Genomic DNA, 24,941 nt, shown 5'->3' on the forward strand with positions numbered 1-24,941 from the left:
GGGGCCAGCCAAGCGCCTGGAGTCTCACCGGATCCGGGATCCGAGGCCAGCGCCCCGCGCCCCGGGCCGCGCTCAGCCATGGGGGCCTGTCTGGGGGCCTGTTCCCTGCTCAGCTGCGTGAGTGTCCACCCCGTCCCTGCTGCGCCCCCGCTCACTTTTTCTCTACCTTCTCCAAGTACTTTCTTCTTTTTTGTTTTCTCCAAACTTGTCTTTCTGGGACCCCACAGGCGCCCTTCTAAACCTCTTTCCGCAGTCACTCGGTTTCGGTAGCCGGGTTCTGGACAGCTGGTGTCGCCGCTCGGGTGACCGCGGGGAGGGGTGGGGCGCGGCTGGGTGCCCTAGGCGCCACCGCTCCGGGAACCGGGACATTGAGGCCCGCAGCGAGAGCGGGGAGCCCCGCCGCCACCGCGCGTGCCCCATCACAGAGCGGCCCCCGGGAGCGTGGCGCGTCTCCCTCCGGGGCGCGGGACTCTTTGTGTGACTAGCAGAGTCCCGGCTCCCCTCTGCCTGTGCTTCTCTCTGGCAGAGCTGTCATTCTGTCTGTCCCTGTCGCCTAGCTCAATCTGTTCTTTTGTGTTTGTCCTGTCCGCGTCTCTAGGGTTCGGGCTCAGTCCGTCTGTCTGAGCGTCAGAACCGTCTGCATCCTCTCTCTGCGCGCAGTCTGGCCGGCTCTCTTGGGCACTCCCCCTGAAAGCTCCGGACCCTTCCCCTCCAGCCTGAGCCGGGAAGGGGATGGGGGTTGGGGGTTGGGTATGAAACCCTCCCTCCACTTGAACGAGGTTGGTGTCGATTTCACCGACCACCCGGCCAAACTTTGGATTCGGGAAGACCCAGAAATAGAAGGAGGTTGCGTGTGCCCACCTGGTCGCCTGTGTTGGGGACCAGACGGGTGGCCAGCTCTGTTTTGGGGCAACAACGAACAGAGAGGAGGGGATGCAGCCATACCCGGCTGGGAGGCCCATACTTTCCCTTTCCCAGCCCCCTTCCCTTCCTCCCTTCACATTAAATCTGAGGTTCATTCAGACTGCTCTCTCCCCTTCTGGCCCCACACAAAGAGGGGCGGAGAGGGGCTCCAGCGGCTGGCTGCAAAATGAACGCTCAGGACTTGCTTCCTTTGTCCCTGATTTGTGTGCGTGTTAGGAGCGGGTGCCCAGGCCAGAATTTGGCATCTAGAGGTTTTCTTTGTAGCCATTTTTTGAGAGTGCGCTCAGCCTAGGGAGGAAATGGAGTGGGTCCTCTGTTGGGTCTGTTTCTATTGAAAGGTGTGTGAGTGTGTGTGTGTGTGTTCTCTTGCTCCCTAGTCTGATCTGGTGATCAAGAGTAAGGATATTGCTTGCTGATGCCCCTGCCCTTTTCCAGGCACTGCTTCCTGGTTAGGGAGGGAGACCGTCCCACTCACAGCCCACAAGATTCCCATCTGGTCTTGCCTGGTTACCCATGCCCGGCTGGGGGAGGGTTCTGAGGGCAGACCTGCCAGTTCCCTAAGACTTGCTCTCCCCATCTGTGAGCTGAAGGCCTCTGCAGTGCTTTCCTTGGTACACTATTAGGGAGATAACAGATGAGAGGTGGAAACTGCCACCCAGCTCCTGTGTATAGTGAGCAGGCATCGTGGGAGCTGCTATTATCCTGGAGGAAATGTAGGTGGAGAATTCCATCTGGAGAACAGAGCCAACAACTACTCTGAGTCACCCAGTCTGCAGACAGAGTTGAGGCCAGCCAGGCTTGCTCAGACCCTCGTTCCAGGGGTTAGCTCTCTTGCCTCAGGTTGCACAGTGGAAATATGAGGGAATTACAGTCAGGTTTCAAACCTGAAGCCAGAGAGCTGGCGAGCTGGCTCAGCACTTAAGAGCATTGGCTGTTGCTCCCAAGGACCTGAGTTGGGATTCCCAGTGCCTACAGGGCAGCTCACAATGGTCCGTAACTCCAGTTCCAAGGTAGCTAGCATCCTCTTCTGTTTCCCTCAAGCACTGCACACACAGTGCACAGACATGCATGCAGGTAAAAACACTCATACACATAAGATAAAAAAAAAAAAAATAGCCGGGCGGTGGTGGCGCACGCCTTTAATCCCAGCACTTGGGAGGCAGAGGCAGGCGGATCTCTGTGAGTTCGAGACCAGCCTGGTCTACAAGAGCTAGTTCCAGGACAGGCTCCAAAACCACAGAGAAACCCTGTCTCAAAAAACCAAAAAAAAAAAAAAAAAAAAAAAAAAAAAAGAATCTAAAATAAATGTTAAAAGTCTGAAGCCAGACACAGTGATGCATGCCTATCGTCCCAGTATTCAGAATGCAGAGTCAGAAGAATGAGAAGTTCAGGTCAACTTCTACTACATAGTGAGTGTCAAGCAAGCCTGGGATACAATTTTTTTTTTTTTTAATCTGATTTTGGTCCAGGCTTCTTCTCTTACACTCCCCTCCCCACAAGTGCTTTCTGGTTGCCTAGAGACAGACCTGGTCTAGGGGAGAACTGGAAGATAGCTACTATCCAGGATCTGTAAGGGACCTGCCCCTATCTTTGGTACCCTCTGACGTTTCATATGCCAGGTCATGTCCTGTACCAAAGATCTTGGCCATGCTGTCTCACTGATTCTCCCAGAATCCCTATGGCACTGTTACTCCATTTTACAGGTGACCATGCCCACAGTGGTTACCATTCACTCTGTCCTTACTGTAGGTCAGCACCCAGGAACAGAGCTATCTTGTGGCACGGGCCCAGCACTGCAAGAAAAATATTTATGTATTTATGAATATCTACTTTCCTCGCTGCAACAAAATACCCAGCAAAAGCAGCTTTAGTTCTCAGTCCATTACTGCAGGGCAGGCTTGGTGGCAGGAACTTGTGACCACTGGTCACATTGCCCCGACAGTCAGGAAGTGGAAAGATGTGGATGTTTGTGCTCAACTTTCTTCCTCCTTCAGTCAGGGACCCAAGCCCACAGGATGTTGTTATCCGCATTTACACGGGTCTCCCCTCCTCAGTGAACTAATCTAGATGCCCCTTTACACACAGGCCTACGTGTTTGTCTCTGAGACGACTCTAGATCTTGTCAAGCTGACAATCGACAGGAACTGTCATCCTGTATAAGTGCCCTTGTGTTTAATCTTCGCAAAGACCCCAGCGATGTGCTTGGTATTATTCTCATCTCAGGCTGGGGCTGTAGCTTGGTTGTTCTTGCCTAGAACGATGAAGCCCTGGGTTCCATCCTCAGTAAGGCATAAACCGAGCTTGATGACCTCAGCACTTGGGAGGTGGAGGCAGAAGGATCCAGTCAGGCTGTGGTGGCACACACTTTTAATCCCAGCACTTGGGAGGCAGAGGCAGGAGGATTCCTGAGGTCAAAGCCAGCCTGGTCACAGAGTAAGTTCCAGGACAACCAGGACTGTTAAACAGAGAAACTGTGTCTCAAAAAACCAAAAGCAACCAACCAACAAACACTCCAAACCCACTAAATTAAAAAAAGTAAGAAGGATCTGAAGCTCAAAGGTTCTCCTCGGCTGGAGTCCTGGGCTTTGGAATTGTCTCAGAAAATTGCTTTCCGTTTTTCTGATGAAGAAGCTGGAGCGGAGGGATTCAGTGATTTCCTCACAGCAGAACAGTAGGTGGTGGAGAGGGGCACTCCTTGATGCCCAGTGCCCTGCTTCCGGGAAACGTTGCCCCATGGGAGTGAAGCTTTTTGGTTTTTGTTGTTGTTGTTTGTTCTTTGCTTGTTTTCCCAGACAGCCTACCTCTTGTAACAGCACTGGCTGTCCTGGAATTTGCTCTTATAGACCAGGCTGGCCTCGAACTCACTGAGATCCACCTGTCTCTGTCTCCCAAGTGCTAGGATTAAAGGCGTGCGCCACCTCCACCCAGCAGGAGTGAAGTTTTTAAAGATATACTTATCCATACATGTGAGTGTATGTGCAGGTCCATGGGCACATGCACATGTGTGCTCCTGCAGAAGCCAGAAGAGAGTGTTAGATGTTCTCTGTCATTCCTTTAGGGTGGGGTCTTTCCCTGAACACAGAACTCATGTTTTCTTGGCTAGATTGGAAGCCAGCAAGCCCCAGCTATCCTCCTGCCTCCACTCTGCCCAGGATCTTGGGTTCCAGGTGTTCATGGGACCCATGATTTATTACATGGGTTCTGAGATCCAAACTCTGGTCGTGATTGCGCAGCAAACTCTCTTCACCATGGAGCCATTTTTCCAGTCCACAGGAGAAGTTCTTTTTTTTTGTTGTTGTTGTTGTTGTTTTGTTTTTTTGAGACAGGGTTTCTCTGTGTAACAGCTCTGGCTGTCCTGGAACTTGCTTTGTAGACCAGGCAGGCCTCACACAGAAGTCCTGATGGGAAGGCCCCAAGTGTTTCTGGGTGCCTGGGTTGGTGGGAGACTTCTGCGTTCTCCTAGCTGTGACTCAGTTGTCCATGTCTGCTTGGCATTTGCACTGGACCGGTGAGTCCTGCCTTAGGTGGGAAGATAGGCTGGGTTCACGGGGGGGGGAGTAACTAGACAAGCCACACAGGCTGGGTGGCCAGCAGATTTTTAGGGAGGGTTGTGCATTTGAGGGACTGTCCAAGACATGGGTTCAAACCCTGACTTGGCATCTTCTCATCTGCCCACCGTGGGCAGCACATACCCTCTCCATGCCCATAGAGTTGGAGGAAGAGGAGGACCCACCCCTCACCTGTGTAGGCATTAACCAGTACCGAGAGGGGTGCAAGGATACATTTTGCATTGAGTTGGCGTGCAGCAGCCAAGCCACAAACACAACACAGCGGTGAATTACTGAGGACTGCCATTGAGGAAGTGGGGACACTCCACTTTCAGGGAACACCACGAAACGCAGGGCTGTCCATATGTAGAGCCTGAACTTGGCCAAGTTAGTGTCCTGCCCAAGAGCCCATTTCACAGATAAGGATACTGAGAGTCCAGGAAAGGAAACGCTGAAAGAGTTGGCGCCAAGCCGGCTCCAGGAGCCTGCAGGGAGAAGTGTGGGAGCCTTCAGCTGTCTCTCCCTCTGTGCTTACGTGACTGGATGGTTTGTGGAGACTTCAGGGTGCATCTCTGTGCCAAGTTTTGACTTTTAAATAGTTATGAGATGCATATCCTATCCTACCGTATTATATAGTATAATGCCTACCGTTTGGATCTTTTATCTTTGTTTTAGTCATTTATCTTTCCAGGCAGTCCTAGTTAAATGACCCAGTCGAGGCAAGTGGCGTTGTCAGAATGAATATCGTCAGTCCAGGTTCTCAGTGATAACTGCCGCCTTGTCTCCTGATGTCAGTTCTCTCTTCTGGGTGACTCAGAGCAGCCAGTGACTCTCTCCCCACACCCCTGCTCCACCATCTGCCTCCTCATTTTGGGATCATAGTTCTGTCACTAAGTATAAATCTGCTGTCACTCTTCTTTGACAGTGAGTCCCGTTGCCTTTGGGGGTAGGAAATCCAGACTCTCTGGCACAAACTTGGAAGACAGTGACTATCTCCCAGTACCGCTCCGGCCACTCTAGAAGTCCAGAAAATACAGTGGTGTTTTGGCTGATGCTTCTACTGTCTTGTCCTTCCCTTTCCCCTCCTCCTCCTTGGTATTGTGTTTTGATTTTTGAGACAGATCTCACATAGCTCAGGTTGGTCTTGGACTCATCACATAGCCGAAGATGACCTTGAACTTGTGATCCTCCTGCTTCTGTTTTCCAAGTGCTAGGAGTACTCATGTGGGCTACCACCTCCAGCTTTGTCTGTCTGTGTTGTTGGGTATTGAACTCAAGGCCATTGTGCACTAGGCCAGTGCTGTGGCCTCTGAGCTACAATCTTACTTCCTGGTTGGGACACGGGGTTCAGGGAGGTGAAATGGTTTGCTCCCCCTTTCCTTTCCTTTCTTTTTATTTCCACTTCTCTTTTCTCCTCTCCCGTCCCCGCTTTCTCCCCCACTCACTTTTCATCTCTTCTTCTCACCCCTTCAGGGTCTCATGTATCCCAGGATAGCCTCAGACTAACACCTGACCCTCCTGCCTCTGCCTCCTGAGTGCAGACACCTGTACCCCCTGTCCCAGGACCAACACCAAAGCCTTGTGCACACCAGGCACCAGCTGAGCTACATCACAGTCGCCCCTCCGCCCCACCCCCTGTACTGTGCTGAAATACACACATGTTCTCACGCATGATCTGCCTCTGCAGTCATTGTTTCTTTAGAGTGAGGACTCGATATGTGACCCTGACCGACCTCGGGCACCAGAGTGCTGTGGATTCTCCCCCATCAGCCGCCCTTGGCCTCAGTTTAGCCGATTTCATTACAGTTCAAGGTCATCAGCTTCACACTGATTTGCCGGCATCACACCCTTTTCCGTCTCCCCAGACCGAAACCCCAGTGCAGTCCTTGGTCACCACGCCAGCTCACCGAAACTTCCTCTCAATGAATTCAGCTATTCTGGGTTCCTTATACCGTTTGTGTCCTTTGTGCTTGGATTATGTCATCCCGAATCATGTTGTGCAGGTTGTGGCATGTGTTGGAATGGAATCTGTTTATTTATTATTTTGTGGCACATCTCCCTGTGTGGCCCAGACTGGCCTTGCACTGTCTCTGCCTTCCGATTGCTGGGGTTACAGGTTTGCTCCATCACACCCAGAGTTTCCTTTGTAAGAGTTACATTAACACTCCGGTGTGCATCTAGACAAAACTTTATCTGTTCAGGGGTTGTTAGCCTCCTCAGGTTATTTCCAGCCTTGTACAGCACACAGTGCACTTCCAGTGTTCCTGTGAGCTCATGGCTGCTCTCCCTCCTGCCCGGAGGCCAGGGTGTCTGTAGGAAGCAGCTCTGGTGGGACCTGGTCCAGGCCAGCCCAGGGTAGCAGGTTGATCAAGTGGTGTGTGGACTTGCACACTGGGGAGCAGGGTTTCAGGCCTGTATCTCTCTTAACCTGGGCCCCCTGTCTCCGCATCAGGACCTGAGACACCCTGACGTTTCAGGTCTCAGGAGCTCCTGGAAAAGCTTATGTATTTCGACCTCTTGGTGACGAAATGAACTGAAACAACTTCTCGCTGCAACCTGGTCGCGCGCCTGACTGTTCCTAGTGGCACAAACTGAAAGTGCCAGGACCCAGAGGCGGGGCCTGATGGAAGCAGGCACCTGACGTGGGAGGAAAGTCGCGGTTTGCTCTAGCCTTGCAGGGATTGTTTGCATGGCTGGGGCATTTAGAAATTAAAGGACACGCCCATCCGCAAGCCTGTGGGCTGGGACTTGGTGTGTCTGTGGAGGAAGCTTGGCGCTGACCACGGAGACCTGGGTTTCAATCCCAGCTTCTAGGCTGATGTATAGATCTCGGTCATATAAAATTTTTTGAGGTGGTGACGGGCATGGACAGGCTGGCTTCAAATGCATTGTTTAGCTCAGGTTGGTCTTAAGGTCACGATCCTCTTCCCTCAGCCTCTGGAGTGCTGGGATTCTAGGTGTGTGTGGCCATGCTCCGGCTCCTGCCACCTTTTTGGGTCACTTTCTTTAGATGGGAAGCATCCCATGGGGGGTGGCATGCTTTCCCCCCCCCCAGAGCTAGTTCTTCCTGTCACTTCCGTCTCCCGGCCTCCGTGCTGTGTGACCGTGTTGCCCTGTGACCGCTGCTAAGTCTGTAATGTTTAACCTCATCATCTGCGTGTGTAAACTGAGACATCTCTCTGGCTTCCCCAAAGCCCAGGAGGCTGGGCTTCAGGAACAACCGGAATATGGGACCAGAAGTTGCTGGTTTAGCATCCTTGTTGCTCTTGACTTTATGGGTGACAGTATTTCCGGGAATCTTTCATTTTGGGAGAAGAGGCAGATAGGAAGGCAGCCACGTGGAGAGAGTTGTGTCCTTCATGGGTTCAAGAAAGTTCTCAGAGAAGTCAGAGCCTCTGAAGCTTCGGTCAGCCAAGCTGACCCAGTGGGCTGAGGTCGTTTCTGCAGTTGGGTCTGTGTACCCACAGAGGGTGTTCACTGTCCTGTGGATGGAAGCCGTGGTCCGGGTGGTCCCTGTCTGCTCCCATCTGCCCATCAGACATCACACTGCCTCCTCACCATGCCTTCTTCACCCTCCTTCCTCAAATGCAACCATCTCTGCTGCTGCAGGCAGGAACGTTTTCCCTCTGGGTCTGGTATTGCTTCCTGATCCTTCAGCCCCCAGTTCACTTCCTCAAGGAGGGCCTTCTAGGACTTGCCATAACCCAGTCAAAACCAGTCTGGTTTGCTCTGTCACCAACGTGGAATCTCTCAGTATTTGAATAGCTTATTAAATGTCAGTAACTTTTGGCTTAAGGTCTTTTTGGTCCACCGAAGACTGTTCCTCTTGGGTTCTTAAATACCTGGGTGAGAACTCGGGCTGTTTCCTCAAGACTCGTGCTTGGGATTGGTTTCCCAGAGGACTGAGTCTTTTCTCTACTGACTCAGCTGTGGTGTCGCCTCCCTAAACCCTCCATGGTTTCAACCTAGGAAGGCTGCAGCCTACATAGTGGATGGTGAGAGGCTCTAGACCACCATCAGCTGTCCAGCACGGGTTCTGCCCTAGACAAAACACAGCCTCCAGGGAGTCTCAATTTCAGATGTTTTGAACATCCTGGTTTCTCAGGGCTTAACTGGTTCTACTCCAAACACTTTATGTTCATTGAACACATAGTTCATAAGCCCCTATTAGGTTCTGGGTACTGTTTCTGGGTCTGACCCAGTGAACAAAGCAGACAAAAATCCATTCTTGTTACACGGAAGATGCAGACAGACAAGTAAGATACAAAGAGTAGTAGAGAATCATGAGCTGGGGAAGAGACAGGGGTCCCCAAGGAGCTTGCATTCTGTCTCTGTCTGTCTGTCTGCGACAAGGTCTCACGTAGCCCAGGCAGGTCTTAAACTCAATAGAAAGCTGAGGTTGGCCTTGAACTCTTGATCCTTCTGTCCCAGGGATTACAGGCACATGCTACCACACCTGACTGGGGCTTACAATTTAAACACCCAGGACTGGAGAGGGCTCAGTGGTTAAGAGCACTGACTGCTCTTCCAGAGGTTCCGAGTTCAATTCTCAGCACCCACATGTCTCAGCACCCACATGGTGGCCCACAACCATCAATGGGAGCCAATGCCTTTTGGTCTGCAGGCTGCAAACGTCAGTGTACATAGACTAAATAAATCTAAGAAACAAAGCAATTTGAACACTCTAGTTCATTCTGACAACTGCCCTGTGAAGAGCGGCTACCTTCATGATCCCTGTTTTTTAGACTGGGAAATGGGCTCAGAGGTTGACAGGTCACACAGGTCCTTCATCAGTGGCAGCTGGCCTTCTGGTTTTCTTTTTAGTCACCCCCTCTGCCTAAGCGATGCTGTGACAGCAGCCCCCACTTCTCCTGCTTACAGGCTTTGTGGTCCTCTATGGATTCAGTTTCAGTACTGAACTAGAAAGTTAAATGGGGGTCCTCTCCCCAGCTCAGCACAGACTTGAAGACTGAGATGGGGCCGGTGGAGGGTGTTGAGTGCCCATGTATGAAACGGAACTGATGGGGCTGCCCGTTCCTGCCTCCCCTAGGCATCCTGCCTCTGCGGCTCTGCACCCTGTATACTATGCGGCTGCTGCCCCTCAACCCGGAACTCCACGGTGAGCCGCCTCCTCTTCACCAGCTTTCTCTTCTTGGGGGTGCTGGTGTCCATCATCATGCTGAGCCCCGGAGTGGAGAGTCAGCTTTACAAGGTAAGTGTCTGCGAGGGTGTTGGGAGGCACCGGATCGCCCCGCCCCGCCCCGCCCCGCCCTTCACAGTCAAAGGAAAATGATTGAAGTTCTAGGTGCTGGTACGCAGGGGTGGGAGGACACCTGAGCTTCCTACAGGGTGGATCTGTTTCTCAGGAGCGGGTTCCCCTTGGAAAAGCCCATTTATCACTGCTGCCTTCTAGAGGCAGGTTCTGGGAGTGCGTCTCCCTTTGGATGTTGAAACCCGGGTTGAGAATCCTGACTTGACCTTAGCGCACCCCCACGGGAGGTTTTGAGGCCCAAGACTTTAACATCTTGACCAGTGCAGAGGTGCGGATCCCTGTAGAGTCCGTAGAGAGGCCAACTCTCTCGGGGGTCCCGCAAACCTCTTAGTGGTTCTGCTAAAGGCAAGGAGGTGGAGACCGCCTGAGATGGGGGTGTGGGATGTGGGCGATGGTTGTGAGGGGTTGTTATGGGATAGGGGTCTGGGCAGCCTCTCTTAGGGAAACAGGCCTAAGTGGAGGCTTCAGGGTTCTGGTGGATGGGGCTCTCAAGCTGCCCTGTTGTCTCCACAGCTACCCTGGGTGTGTGAGGACAGGACCCAGCAACCCTTGGTCCTGCAGGGCCCCGTGGACTGTGGCTCCCTGCTGGGTTTTCGCGCCGTCTACCGCATGTGCTTTGCCACTGCGGCCTTTTTCTTCTTCTTCATGCTGTTGATGATCTGTGTCCGCAGCAGCCGGGACCCGCGAGCGGCCATCCAGAATGGGTGAGGGGCAACCACATGCACCTTGGCACTCCCCTGGAAGGCTCTTCTCTCCTCTGCCTATCCCCAGGGACTCTAGACCCTGCTCTCAGACTGGTAGAAGCCAGAGGTCAGCCTCAGCTGTTCCGGGGAACCATCCACACCTTTTCTTTTTTGTGAAAAAGGAAACAGGGTCTCTCACCTGGGGCTGATTACACTTGCCTGGCTGGCCAGGTCCCCAGCGACAAGCGACAAGCGTGTCTGGGTTTTTATGGGAGGGCTGAAGATCACATGTTGTCTTCATGCTTGCGTGACAAGTCACCTGTTGATCTACCCCTACTCAAATCCGTTTTGAATGGAGGATAAAGTTCAGAGATGGTAGCGGTTGCTACACACACAATAGTTCAGTTCTAGTCTCGCTGCTTGGTTCTTCCCCCTGCCCTGAGTTCCAGGTTTTTTCTGGGAGTGGGGAAGACCTTGTCTGTCAGGTCACCAGCATGCCCTTTTCTCTCTCCTAGGACCTGTCCCTTGGGTGGAGGTTCTGGGCTGCCTCCGCTCCGGTTCTGTGGATGCCCCCACTCAACTTCCCCCTTCATCTCTCTTGTAGGTTTTGGTTTTTTAAGTTCCTGATCCTCGTGGGTATCACCGTGGGTGCCTTCTACATCCCTGATGGCTCCTTTCCCAAGAGTAGGTGGCTCTGAGGGCACGGGAGGGGCAGCAAGGAAGGTGGTGGGGTGAGTGGGAGAGTGGGGGTGGCTCTGCCTTGGCATCACACTGACTCCAGGTGGCTGTCAGCCCTCCGCGCTCTCTTCACTAGATAGCATCGTAGTGCTGGGCTTTGAAGCCTTGGGGTAACTCGGGGTAGGGGACCACCTAGCCTGAACCCTACTCAGCCACGTCAAGAGAGGAGGACTCTGCTTCTGTTCATGTCCCCACGCAGAGTAGGGCACGAGTGACTATTGCATGAGTCTGTGTGTTTGAAAGAGGACAGCTGAGTGAAGGCATGCTAGGAACCCTGGGGACCTACTGTCCCTGTAGCCGCTCCTATGGCCCCACCTACCCACCCCATTGCTCTCTCCCCACAGTCTGGTTCTACTTTGGCGTCGTGGGCTCCTTCCTCTTCATCCTCATCCAGCTGATCCTCTTCATTGACTTTGCACACTCCTGGAATCAGCGGTGGCTGTGCAAGGCCGAGGAGTGTGACTCCCCAGCCTGGTATGCAGGTCAGTGCCGGGCTGGCCTCCACACTGAGGGGCTGGGTGCCTGATGGATGGGGTCTGGAGTTGAAGTTTGGAGGAGGGAACGGGCCCTGGGAAGCTGCCTGAGGGGCCCTGAGGGGTTGAGGTCCATAGCTTTCGAGGGACAGACTACACAGAGCAGGGAATGTGCTAGGCCCTTTTGGCGGTGGCTCAACCATACTTTAAGTGATGTCTGGTTATTGGAATCCCTGCCGAATCCCCTCCACTTCTCCTAAGTCTGCAAGAAAGCCCGGGCCAGCATTCATTGCCCTTCTCACCTTTCTGAGCCTGCTGGTCTCTGTCCAACCATCAGACCTCATGAGCTATTGACAAGACTCTTGTTTTGAGAGCAACTGATGAGAATCTTACCACGTACTAATGACAATTCGCTAGTATAACCTTTTCTTTCTTTTTTCAAGACAAGGTTTCTCTATGTAACAGCCCCAGCTATCCTGGAAATTGCTTTGTAGACCAGGCTGGCCTTGAACTCACACAGTTCTGCCTCTGCCTCCCAAGTGCTGGGATTAAAGATGTGCACCACCACCACCCAGCAACCCTTTCTAAAAACATTACTGGGGCCGGGCGGTGGTGGCACATGCCTTTAATCCCAGCACTTGGGAGGCAGAGGCAGGTGGATCTCTGTGAGTTCGAGGCCAGCCTGGTCTACAAGAGCTAGTTCCAGGACAGGCACCAAAAAGCTACAGAGAAACCTTGTCTCGAAAAAAAAAAAAATCAATAAAAACATTACTGGGGATTAAACCCAGGATCTTGAGTATGCTAGTCAAGCAAGCACTATACCACTGAGCTACATCCCCAGCCTTCTTCTTTCTTGTTATTTTGAGGCATAGGCTCACTAGGTTGCCCAGGCTAGCTCACGAGGCCACGGTTGACTGTGACTGAAGACTGGCACCCCATTCCTCATTGAATAACCCATGGCATCTGGGATCACTATTATGTGCCCATGCGGGGCACTCTGTTCAAACTTTTTAAAAACAATTTCTTTTATATTCACTAATGTGCGTGTGTGTCAGTGCCAAACCATAGTAAGGGTCCTGGTGTGGTGGTGCACACTTAATCCCAGTGCTCAGGAGGCAGAGACAGACAGATCCCTGTGAGTTGGAGGCCAGCCTGGTCTACAGAGCAAGTTCCAGGACAATCAGGCCTACATAGAAAACCCTGTCTCAAAACAACAACAAGAAGAGGAAAACTGATGAGACTATTTTAGAAAATTGGATGTTTTGAGTTCAGATTGGAGCCTGGGTAATTGCTGGATCACTCATCAGTCATTTTTCTAGATTACAAAATTTAATCATATTCAAGATCCAAGGCTGCTGAAGTTGGCTAACCCAAACTAGAACTTTAGGCGGGGGTTAACATATAATGGAGTGTAAAAGTTGAATTTCTCATATCTTATATCGTCTTGTGGGCTTTACCAGCACATTATTTTGGCTTTATTTATTTTATGTGTATGGGATTTTGTCCTCGTGTGTGTGTACAGTGTGTGTGTGCTTGGTGTCTCTGGAGGTTAGAAGAGGGTGACACATCACCTGGGACTGGAGTCGTGGATGGTTGTGAGTCACCATGTGGGTGCTGAGAGCTGGCCCCAGTCCTTTGTGAGAGCAGCAAGTGCTCCTGGCTGACGAGCCGTCTCCAGGCCTACTAGCAAATTCTTTCAGATGATAGCGGTGCAGTGACATCCGGTACAACCCTGTTTCGATTTACTGTCCTTAGAATGACAGTCACCTCCTTACAGCGTATGAGTCATTATGGATTGGGTTGGGCAGGAACTCACAAAGGTGCCGTGGGGAGCCACGCCTCACATCAAGAAACTGAGGCCTATGGCGGGAGGGCAGCTGCAGCCCGCTGGGGTAGCTGGCGTTCCTGGCTCAGCTGTTGCACATCTCCACTCGCCCAGGCCTTTTCTTCTTCACCTTCCTTTTCTACCTGCTGTCCATTGCTGCCGTGGCACTGATGTTCGTCTACTACACTGAGTCTGGCTCCTGCCACGAGGGCAAGGTCTTCATCAGCCTCAATCTCACCTTCTGCGTCTGTGTCTCCATCGTTGCTGTCCTGCCCAAGGTCCAGGTGAGCCACTGGTCCAGTCCCTTTGCAGGTGGGACTTCGTGGATGAAGCTGGGTCCCAGGACAGGCACTGACAGATCGAAGAGACCTGGCCTGTGTTGATAGCATCTAAGCTCCTGGTCTCCTCATTTGACTGTCATATCTACAAGCTAGGCATCTTTGGGAAAGTGCTTTTTTAAAAATTTTATTTATGCTTTATGGGTGCCCTGCATGTACACCTGCAGGCCAGAAGAGGGCATCAGATCCTATTATAGATGGTTGTGAGATACCTTGTGGATACTGGGAATTGAACTCGGGACCTCTGGAAGAGCAGACAGTGTCCTTAACCTCCGAGTCAGCTCTCCAGCCCCTTGTAGGGGTTTTTAAGAGTCAAAACTGTATGGCCACTGTATTTCCCATTTGATTGTTATTTTCCAAGAACTACAACTCCCAGAATTCCAGGAAGTCACCTGGTTCTTGGGCAGGTAGGGCTTGCAGGTTGGCTTTGGTTCTTACAGTGCCCATGTCAAAAAGGTCAGGTGTGCTCATTATCCAAGAGCTAGGGAGGTGGGGACAGCCAGCCTAGCCAAACTGGCAAGCGCCAGGTCCCATTGAGAATCTTGTCTCTCAAAAAACAAAAGGATGGTTCCTGAGGGGTGACAGGCGAAGTGTCTTTGGCCTCCATGGTCATGTGCATACACACACACACACACATACACATAACACACACATGCACAACATACACACACATGCATGCATACACACATACACACAACACACACACACACACTTCTACAAAGTGCAGATTCTTAGCCAAGGCTAGTAAACAGCAGAGTGGGGATTTGAACCAAGAGCTCGTGCAGGCAGTGAGGAGTGGGTTAATCCAGCAAGGAGTCAAGGCTGAACGAAGCATGTTTGTTTGCGAGCTTTGTGGAGCAAAGGCAGGGATCTAGTGGGGAAGGAGCTTCCATGGGGGAGCACTCAGGGCCTCATTTTCCCTCTCCAGTCCCCCCTCCTGCCCCAACCACCCCTGGCAGAGGGACCAGGTGAGGTGGGAGAGGAGGGGGCTGCAGAGTCTGGAGTGTGACAGTGGGGTGTAGGGCGCAGGTGAAGCTGAGCAAACTAGAGAGGGGCTGACCCGAGCATTTGCGGAAGAAAGGGTGATGGTAATCTGGGGTGTCAAGAGAAAGAATTGGGGCTCCGGTTTTGGGTAGGGAGGAGTGGTGGGTGCTCTAGCGGGGTGAGCAGGCTGAGCTCTTACCTACCTATGAACTGTTATTGCCAGGATGCCCAGCCTAACTCAGGCCTGCTTCAGGCGTCCGTCATCACGTTGTATACCATGTTTGTCACCTGGTCGGCCCTTTCCAACGTCCCTGGTGAGTGTGAGGCAGGCACTGGTCCAGCAGTGGCCTACTGAAGTGTTAGGGACATCACAGGGGTATGGGACACCTAGAGGCTCAGTACTGGGGGTGGACAGGAGGGCCCCATCTGCTCCTGGAGTTGTTTATCTGTCTTTATTGTGTCTGCCACCCTGTGAGTGTGTCTGTCTGTCTGTCCTCTTGGGTCAGCTCTCTGCCTTTCCTTAGAGTTCCCTGGCTCCTAGATCCAGTCAGCAAAGGTTAAAGGTGTCTGTGTTCCTTACCCAGACCAAAAATGCAACCCTCACCTGCCCACCAGAAATGGAACAGGCCAGATGAACATGGAGGACTACAGCACCGTGTGGTGGGATGCTCCGAGCATCGTGGGCCTCGTCATCTTCATCCTGTGCACCTTCTTCATTAGGTACCAGGGACTTGGGCTCTGGGACAGGTGCTGAGTGGGGGAGTGAGAGAGGACTGGGGAACTTCCTATTGCTGTGATAAGCGCCATAACCAAAACCAACACGGTGAGGAAAAGGCTTATTTGGATTATGATTGTGTGTCTCAGCCATGGTCCGTCACGGAGGGAACACTGCCTATTGGTTTGCTTTCGGTGGTTTCTTCAGTTCTCTTTCTTCTACACTCCAGGCTCATCTGCCCAACAATGGTGTCACCCACAATAGGGTGGGCTTTCTCCTTTCCCCCTCTCTCCCCTTCTCCCCTATAATGATAGATTAATCAATCATTAATCAAGGAAATGCCCCTTTTAGTTGGTTCTCTTCTTCGGGATTGAACTTATGCCATTAGGCTTGGCAGCAGGTGACTTGACCTTCTGAGCCATGTCCCTGGTCCTGTTTATTATTGTCATGAAAACTTTCTCATGGAATTTATTAGAACAATGCTGTTGGCCAATAGAAACAGCAAAGAATCAAAGTATTAAGGTGCAAGCTGTTAAAAAAAAAATCCCAAGTAAAATTCCAAAATGTCGAAGGTACTGAGTTATTCATTAGCTAACCAAGAGCTCAAGAAAGGCAAGCACCCAGATAATAAAATACAGATGTTTAAAAATTGCTCTTGCAGATATGAGCATGCAGTGTATGTATGAGTATGTACCATATGTGTGCATATTTGTGCATGTTGTGTATGTACCATGGCACATATGTAGAGGTCAGGGGATAAGGCTGCGAAGTCAGTTCTCTGCCTCCACCTTTACACGGTTGTGAGGGTGAAATTCGGGGTCACCAGGTTTGAGCAGCAAGGACATTTACCTCATTGAGTCACCTTGGGGACCCATGGCATTTTTTGGTCTTTCTTTTCAGTGCTGGGATCCGGCCAGGGCCTTGCACGTGCTAGGCCAATGCTCTGCACTGACCTCCCCTCTGCTTTCTTTTCCTAAACATGAAGGCAGTGGCTAACACCAAATGCCCAGAACTAACAAAGCTCAGAGTGTCCAGACATGGCTCATGCCTTTAATTCCCACCCCTGGGAAGCAGAAGCAGGAGGATTGCTGTGAGTTTCAGCACAACCAGAGCAACAGTGACATAATTCAGGCCAGCCTGGACTTGTGAGACTGTCCCACAAAACAACCAGAGTGCTGCGCTGACGGGTCGGGGGAAAGTACAGGCTGTGTAGACATGAGGACCTGAGCTTATATCCCCAGCTTATAGTACAGGACACTGCTGTACCCCAGCTTATACTACAGCACACTGGGTACCCCAGCATATACTACAGGACACTGCTGTACCCTGCATATGCTACAACACACTGGGTACCCCAGCATATACTACAGCACATTGCTGTACCCCAGCATATACTACAGCACATTGCTGTAACCCCAGCTTATATCTACAGCACACTGCTGTACCCCAAGCATATACCTACAGGATACTGCTGTACCCCAGCATATACTACAGAACACTGCTGTACCCCAGCACTGCAGGGTGGAGACAGGAGGGGCTCGGGAGCTTGCTGACCAGCCAGTGTGTCTGAAATGTCAAGTTCCAGGTTTAGTGACAGACCCTGTTTCAGAAAAGAAAGTGGATGAGCAGTTGAGAGAGGAACCTAACATGATCTTTTTCTTACACATTTACACACACATACACATAACATACACACGTGCATCATGTCCCTTACAGGCAAGCACACTACATACACACATGCACACATATACATACACCCTCCACCCAATAAAAACAGCCTGTATTAATCTTCTTTATGTCGCTGTGATAAACACCATGGATCAAAAGCAACTTGGGAGACAAGGATTTATTTCGGCTTATGCTTCCAGACAGGAAACAGTTCATCATGGAAACATGTCTGAGCAAGAACTCAAGGCAGAAACCTGGAATTAGGAACCGAGGCAGAAGCCAAGGAACATCACTGCTTCCTGGCTTACTGCATGGCTTGCTCAGCTGGCTTTCTTATGTAGCCCAGGGCCACCTGTCCAGGGTGGCACTGCCCACAGTGAGCTGGGTCCTCCTATATCAATAATTAACCAAGATAATGTCCCAAAGACTTGCCTACAAGCTGATCTGGTGGAAGGAATTCCTCAGTTGAGGTTCCCTAGTTTGTGACCAAAACTGAGCCAGCAGAACCTTGATGAATGAAGCTCCTGGTTTGGTGCTTTCAGTACTTGGTACTCAGTACTCAGTATTCAGTACCTGTTCTGGAAGTGGTGAAGTGACTATTTAGTTTATACCCTGGACCGGACATTTGGGAGATGCTTGAGGGAATCAAGGGCTCACAGAGCTGTATTTTACTCAGGGTCGTAAGGATCAGAGTAGAGTTGAGAGACTGAACTGTGTTGGCTCCTGGGCGTCCAAGTCACGCCCTGCTGTGTCCACCCATCTCCGTTAGTGGCCCTAACAGCCTGCCTTCCTCTCCCACAGTCTGCGATCCTCTGACCACCGGCAGGTGAACAGCCTAATGCAGACGGAGGAGTGTCCCGTGGAGACGATACAGCAGCAGCAGGTGACCATCAGTGAGGGCCGCGCCTACGACAACGAGCAGGACGGCGTCACCTACAGCTATTCCTTCTTCCACTTCTGCCTGCTCTTGGCGTCCCTGCATGTCATGATGACACTCACCAACTGGTACAGGTGCGCTGTGGTGGCCTGGTGGGCGGGAGGACCCAGCCAGCCCCGGGTGGACTCCCTGAGTATTTTCTCCAGCCCCTCCTGGGTCTTCCGGTCTCTGCTCAGGCTTGGGAACCTAGGTGGCAGAGCCTGTCTTAGGCCCCCACAAAACCGACCCTTCTGCCTTAGTTTCCCTGCTGTGCCTTCATCAGCCCAGCTTCTCACACTTTAGCTAAGAGACCAGAATGGACAAACAGGAGGTGGGGCTGGGCTTCAGCAGGGTGACCATGTTTGCAAATCAGAGCTGGGTTGTGGGGGGATCCCAGTGTGGGGTGCAGGGAGAGGCAAGATTAGGGTATGGCGATCAGAATGGAAGCCACAGAATTAAGCGTTGGAATCAAGAGGTCTAGAGTTGGGGTTGGGACAATGGAGAGCTACATTGTCAGGATTATCGGGGAGCAATCGTGTATCAGTGTACACCGGGGATAGGTCATTTGGCTAAAATGGAGGTTCAGAGGCAATCAAACCAGTAGAGGGGCAAGAAGCTAAGTCAGGGGCCAAGGCTGAGTCATCAGATTAAGGACCAAAGTCAAGGCCAGGAAGGCTTAAGGTCAGAGTTCATCAGTCCTTAGGAGTGAGACCAGAGAACTGGGTGACAAAGTACTGAAGATGGGGTTTCTCTGTGTAGCCCAGGTGTGCTTGAACTTGAGATCCTCCTGCCTCACTTTCCTGAGAGGCTGGGATTACAGGCCTGGGCCGCTGGCCCTTGGACTTTTTTGTTTTGCTTTTGATACAAGGTCTCATGTAGCCCAGGCTAGTCTCAGATTTATTATATAGCCAAGGATGGTCCTTAACTCCTGTTCTTATTGCCTCGCCTTCCAAGTGCTTGGATTATTAGCATCACTATGCTTGGCTCAGGATGACAGAGTGAGGGACCAAGAGGCAGGTCAAGTCAAAACCTAGACATATAGTCAAGATGGGAATTGAGGTCAAGGTTGGCTCTGTGGTCCAGGGTCCCAAGGCCAGGGTGTCTCCAGTGTGAGACACAGGAATTGGAGGTACAGGGCAAGAGCCAGGGTTGGATTTAGTTGTGTCAGCTGGCTCATCAAGTCAGGGAACAGGACTGAGGTCACAGGATTGGGGGCCAAGCTCATGAGCCGGATGGTGTGTTCCAGCCCTGGTGAGACCCGGAAGATGATCAGCACGTGGACCTCTGTGTGGGTGAAGATCTGCGCCAGCTGGGCAGGCCTGTTCCTCTACCTGTGGACCCTGGTGGCCCCCCTGCTCCTGCCCAACAGAGACTTCAGCTGAGAAGGCCCTGCAGCCTGCTCACCTGGTGCCTTGGGGCTCAACAAGGGCCGGCCCACCCTCGGTCGCACCCACCCACCCTCTTCCAGGACCTGCCCGAGTCAGGGGACCCTCCATTCTCAGTGCCTCTGGGGTCTGTGGAACATTAGCTCTGATCAAGCCCCCCTTTCTGCTGCTTGTGGCCATGCACACTCACTCTTGGGGCAGAAGTAGCTCCTGTTCTCGGGGTCCCCAGAAGAGGGCATGGAAGGAGAGTGGCCCAGAGCTGCTCAGCTGACAGGGGATACCCACCCCATTGGGGTGCCCACACCAGGGCCTGTGCTCCAGGCCTCCAGAGCCAACCCTCTTTCCTAGACCACGTGCCTTACTGAGTCTCTGAGACTCCACCCAATAAACACACCTGTCCACGTGTGTGACTTCCATGTCCTGTGCTCCTCACCGTCGGGGAGTAGAATGCCATGCCTGGGAATAAAGGTCTTGGAAAGTATGGTGGGCAGGCTGGAGAGCAGGTGTTCTGTCAGGGAGCCAAAAGGGCTGGGCTCTGGACCCTGCTTTCTAGCGTCTGCTCTCTGCTCTGCTCCCCTCTGACCCCTGTTCATAGTCTGGGCCTCCTCGCTATGCTCGCTTCTCTTCTCGCTGCAACGGTCCTTGGGCTTGATGCTGTGGGAATCCAGAGAAGACCCAGAGCGTTCCCAGGCCTTGGAACACCTAAGGAAGGGCTCATGCTCTGAAGCCACCAAGCCTGGTTCTGCTACTCTGAGGAGGCTGGGTCGCTCTCCCCAGTGATTTGAGGAGAGCAGTGCTGCCTGGTTGGTCAGTGGCTTCTGCGATGGTCCAAGGAATGGCCTGTGCAGCAGACTCAGCCAGAGGTGCTGGTGTGAGGGTCAGAGACAGGTTCCTGTTATTCCAGTGTAGGCCGTTCATCCCTCGTGGTGTGGTGGTGCTCGTCGGTGTGGACTATAGGTAGTTTTTTGGTAGTCTGGTTAGGTACCAGGATGAAGAGATGGCTCAGAGGTCAAGAGCACTGGCTGTTCTTCCAGAGTCCTGAGTTCAATTCCAGCAACCACATGGTGACTCACAGCCATCTGCAATTTATCTCTTCTGGACTGCAGACAAAACACTGTATACGTAATAAATACAAAGTTCCACAGGCTTGCCTGAGACCCGACCACCTCCCAGGTACCCCAGGGTTTTAGGAAATGCGGGAATGGAGCAAGCATCCTGGAAACGGCTGAGTCTAAGAGACACCCTGGAAACTCACTTGGGCCTAGCGCTCAAAGCACAGGAAATAACTGCCAGAGGTTTGCTGGGGCTCAAGAGCGAATACAAACTCGCTGGGGTGCAGAGGGCATGTGGGGTCAGAGGAGCGTGAGAAGATGAATGGCCTGGCACAGACTCTCAGGGGTTGTGGGGAGACTAGGTACCCTAAAGACAGAGGGGAGCTGCTGGGGTGCTGAGCTAGGGGCATCCCTAGAGGGGTGAGTTGATACTGGGATCTCCCAGATGATGTTTTAGACAGATTTTCCTGGGTGAGGTAGGGTGGGTGGAAAGCCCAACTAGGTGAAGCTAAGGAAGGCTCTCTCACTAGGACGGGTCTGGAGGATTTCTTGGTCTACTGTGCACACAGTGGGTACACAGTAGACATCCTCAGCCCCTTCTCCATGTCCTAGCACACAGTAGGCACACAACGTACATCATCAGCCGCTCCTTCCTGTCCTAGCATATAGTAGGCACACAATGGAGATTCATAGCCCCTTCTGCTTGTCCAACCACACAGTAGGTACACAGTGGACATCTATAGCTCCTTCTCCCTGTCCTAGCACACAGTAGGTACACAGTGGACATCTATAGCTCCTTCTCCCTGTCCTAACACACAGTAGGTACACAGTAGACATCCTCAGCCCCTTCTGCTTGTCCTAGCACACAGTAGGCACACAGCATATATCATCAGCTGCTCCTTCCTGTCCTAGCATACAGTAGGCACACAGCATATATCATCAGCTGCTCCTTCCTCTCCTAGCACACAGTAGGCACACAGCATGTATCATCAGCTGCTCCTTCCTGTCCTGGCACACAGTAGGTACACAGTGGACATCTATAGCTCCTTCTTCCTGTCCTAGCACACAGTAGGCACACAACATATATCATCAGCCACTCCTTCCTGTCCTAGCACACAGTAGGTACACAGTGGAATCTATAGTTCCTTCTCCCTTTCCTACCTGGTCATGCTGCAGCTGCTCTGAGTTCATCAGACATAAGAGGAAATGCTGAACTGTTTGCCTTCCTGTTACAAGGTATTGCTGTGTCTGTCTTTTAACTCAAAGCAATACCTGGAGCTACAACAACCTTCTTGGGACAATGAGATGACAAACCTGCTGCGCCTGGCTCCAACTTCATTTACATGAGAAAAACCAACCTCTGTTTGTCTAAGTTCTATTAGGTATCAGCTCCCTGCGACTGGATGCATTGCTAACTGTCTTAATTACTGTTCTCAGCTGTGAAGAGACACCATGACCAAGATGACTCTAATTAACTGAGGGTTTGTTTACAGGATTACAGGCTTAGTTCAGGATCATCCTGTGAGGAAGCAGGCAGGCGTAGCACTAGAGCAATAGCTGAGAGCTTTATGTCCTGACCCCCAGGCAGCAGTGAGGGAGAGAAACCTCAAAGCCCACTCCCAGCATCACATCTACTCCTGTGAGGCCACACCTCCTAATCCTTCCCAAGCAGTTCACTAACTGGAAACCAAGTATTCAAGCATATGAACGTGTGAGGGCCACTCTTATTCAAAACCCACACTGATAGAATTTACTGGTCTTTAATTTTAGGGATAACAAGAATAGCAAACAGGATCCTGACCCCGAGTCTAATTAGCACACATTTCTCCTAGTACTCTGTTTATTTCTTGTATGACCCTTGGAGCCCCTTGTGTGACTCACTGTATGGCCCAACTCTCCCCAAGGCCAGGACAAATGAGAACCTATGCTCACTGATTGTTTGTGGCTCCCCTGGGACCTATACCAGAACCCCTGATGATGAGAAGCACTCAGAACAAGTCAGGTTAGATGAATGAGCACCATTTGATTCTGGAACAGCCACGGGAAGGCTGTGGTGGAAGGAGCGGGTGTGGAGGGCTCCATTGGGCCAGGAAGCCCAAATTCTGCTATTGAGAGGTCAGAGGACTTTCCTAAGAGGTGAAAGGCTGGCAGAGTGTGTGGAAGATCACTGTGATAGTGAACATAGAGAAGCCTGCTATAGGTGGTGCATGCCTGGTGGTGTAAGCTTTACACTTGAGGCTAGGTGGGAGGAATGGCTAGTTTACAATATACTGCAAATCTTGACTCAGAGTGTACCAACAAGGCACAAGATTGTTCCGTGCTGGCCGGGTGATGGTGGTGCACGCCTTTAATCCCAGCACTCGGGAGGCAGAGGCAGGAGGATCTCTGTGAGTTTAAGGCTAGCCTGGTCTGCAGAGAGAGTTCCAGGACAGGCTCCAAAGCTACACAGAGAAACCCTGTCTTGAAAAAACAAACAAGCCGGGCGGTGGTGGTGCACGCCTTTAATCCCAGCACTTGGGAGGCAGAGGCAGGCGGATCTCTGTGAGTTCGAGACCAGCCTGGTCTACAAGAGCTAGTTCCAGGACAGGCTCCAAAACAACAGAGAAACCCTGTCTCGAAAAACCAAAAAAAACAAACAAACAAACAAACAAAAATATGTGCTGTTCTTGCAGAGGACCAGAGTATAGTGATATTTTATTTATATTTTAATAAATAAAAGTTACCTGAAGATCAGAGGGTAAAACTAAGCCACTAAAGGCCAGGCAGTGGTGTCACACACCTTTAATCCCAGGATTTTGGAGACAGGCAGATGAATCTCTGTGAGTTTAAGGCCACTCTGGGCTCCACAAGATCAATGCAGAAACAGACCCAGGTGGTGGTGGCTCACACTTTTAATCCCAGTACTAAGGAGTCACATGCCTTTACCCCCAGCACTAAAGATATTATAAAACAGGAGGAGACAGAGGCTCAGGGCTCAGTCTGTAGTCACCCAGCCTTGGTAGAGGTAAGACTTCTCTAGTGACTTGGCTGTTTTGCTTTTCTGATCTTCAGCTTGAACCAATATCCGTTTTTTTATCATTTGTGCTACACCAGAGTTTGTATTTGATTCCTAGCACCCCATGTTGGGTGCCATAACTCCAGCTCCAGGGGACCAACAACCTCTTTTGGCCTCAGGCACCCACATGTACCCGTGTATGAACCCACGAGTGAGTGTGAGCACACACACACACAGAAAATACTTTTTAAAAGTAGAAGTGGGTGGATGACCATGTAGATAAAACTGTTTCACATGCAACTGTGATGTTCTGAGTTCAGGTCCTTAGGAGTTGAGCTGGGCATGGTTTTGAGCATGGGAAGTGGAGGCAGACGATCCCTGAAAGTTCTGTGGGCAGGGAGCCTGGACTAGACGTTGGTGAATGAATGACAGGGATCATGTCTAAAGCAGGGTGGAAGGTGAAGACTGGCATCTGGCATACAGAGGTGACCTTTGACCTCCACATGCGCTCTATGGAGCTCTGCACACAGACATATCATATCAATGTTTCTCTTTGTAGCCCTGGATATACTGGCCTCAGACTCACAAAGACCCACCTATCTCTGCCTTCGAATTCATGGGGTTAAATGTGTGTGCCACCACTGCCTGGCTGCTTTTTTTTTTTTAAGTGATTTATTTTTGTTCTGTGCTCAATGTTTTGCCTGCATGTGTGTGCACCACATGCATGCAGTATCCACAATGGCCAGAAGAGGGCACACGGTTTTCCTACAACTGGAGGATGCTGGGAACTGGATCTGGGTCCTCTGCAAGAGCAGCCAGTGCGGCACCAAAGCTACAGAGAAACCCTGTCTTGAAAAACAAAAACAAAAACAAACAAACAAACAAAAGAGCACCCAGTGCTCTGAACCACAGAACCATCTCTCCTGCCTCCCCACAAAGACATTTTTAAAGTAGAAACAGCTTCGAATGGATGAATAAATGGTCTCTTGCTGTCTGGTTCCATTGCTCTGAGGCACCTGGAATGACAGATCCTGAGGGAGGGGAAGCCAGTTAGTGGTTGCCAGGGCCTGGAAAGAGGGTGTGGAGCGATTGCTTAGCCGGCAGGAGGTTTCCATTTGGGGTGATGAAAATTATGTGGAGCCAGATGGAGGTGATAATGGGATAAAACTGCAAAAAAATACACTACGGAGCTGTACATTTTAAAATAGTTTATTTGGGGCCACAAGATGGCTCAGTGAGTAAAGGTACCTGTTGCTGAGCCTGAGGTCTGAGTTCAATCCCTGGAACCCACTTGGTAAAAAGGGGTCAGGTTCGTGTAGTTGCCCTTTGACCTTCATGAGCATACCAAGGCACATGTGTTCCCCTTCCCCAAATAAATAATACACAAATGTAATAAAAATAAAATGGTTGATTTTATGTTATGTG

The 24,941-nt window shown here is 51.4% G+C and overlaps 1 protein-coding gene across 2 annotated transcripts; it reads left to right on the forward strand.

The window, feature by feature from the left end:
* On the forward strand, window positions 1–19,868 carry Serinc2 (serine incorporator 2). Of its 2 annotated transcripts, XM_057784465.1 has the most exons (10): window positions 1–117; window positions 9,523–9,684; window positions 10,258–10,448; window positions 11,032–11,111; window positions 11,510–11,647; window positions 13,578–13,747; window positions 15,009–15,099; window positions 15,370–15,505; window positions 17,970–18,179; window positions 19,331–19,868. In XM_057784465.1, exons 1-10 carry the CDS (start codon window positions 79–81, stop codon window positions 19,464–19,466), a joined length of 1,353 nt encoding a protein of 450 aa, XP_057640448.1. In that variant the 5' UTR covers window positions 1–78; the 3' UTR covers window positions 19,467–19,868. The 2 variants fall into 2 exon arrangements, with proteins under 2 accessions (XP_057640448.1, XP_057640449.1); XM_057784466.1 differs by lacking the exons at window positions 13,578–13,747; window positions 15,009–15,099.
* Window positions 19,869–24,941: the final 5,073 nt, after the last annotated feature.

The sequence above is a fragment of the Chionomys nivalis genome, chromosome 11 (assembly GCF_950005125.1).
Source record: "Chionomys nivalis chromosome 11, mChiNiv1.1, whole genome shotgun sequence".
NCBI classification, from domain to species: Eukaryota; Metazoa; Chordata; class Mammalia; order Rodentia; family Cricetidae; genus Chionomys; species Chionomys nivalis.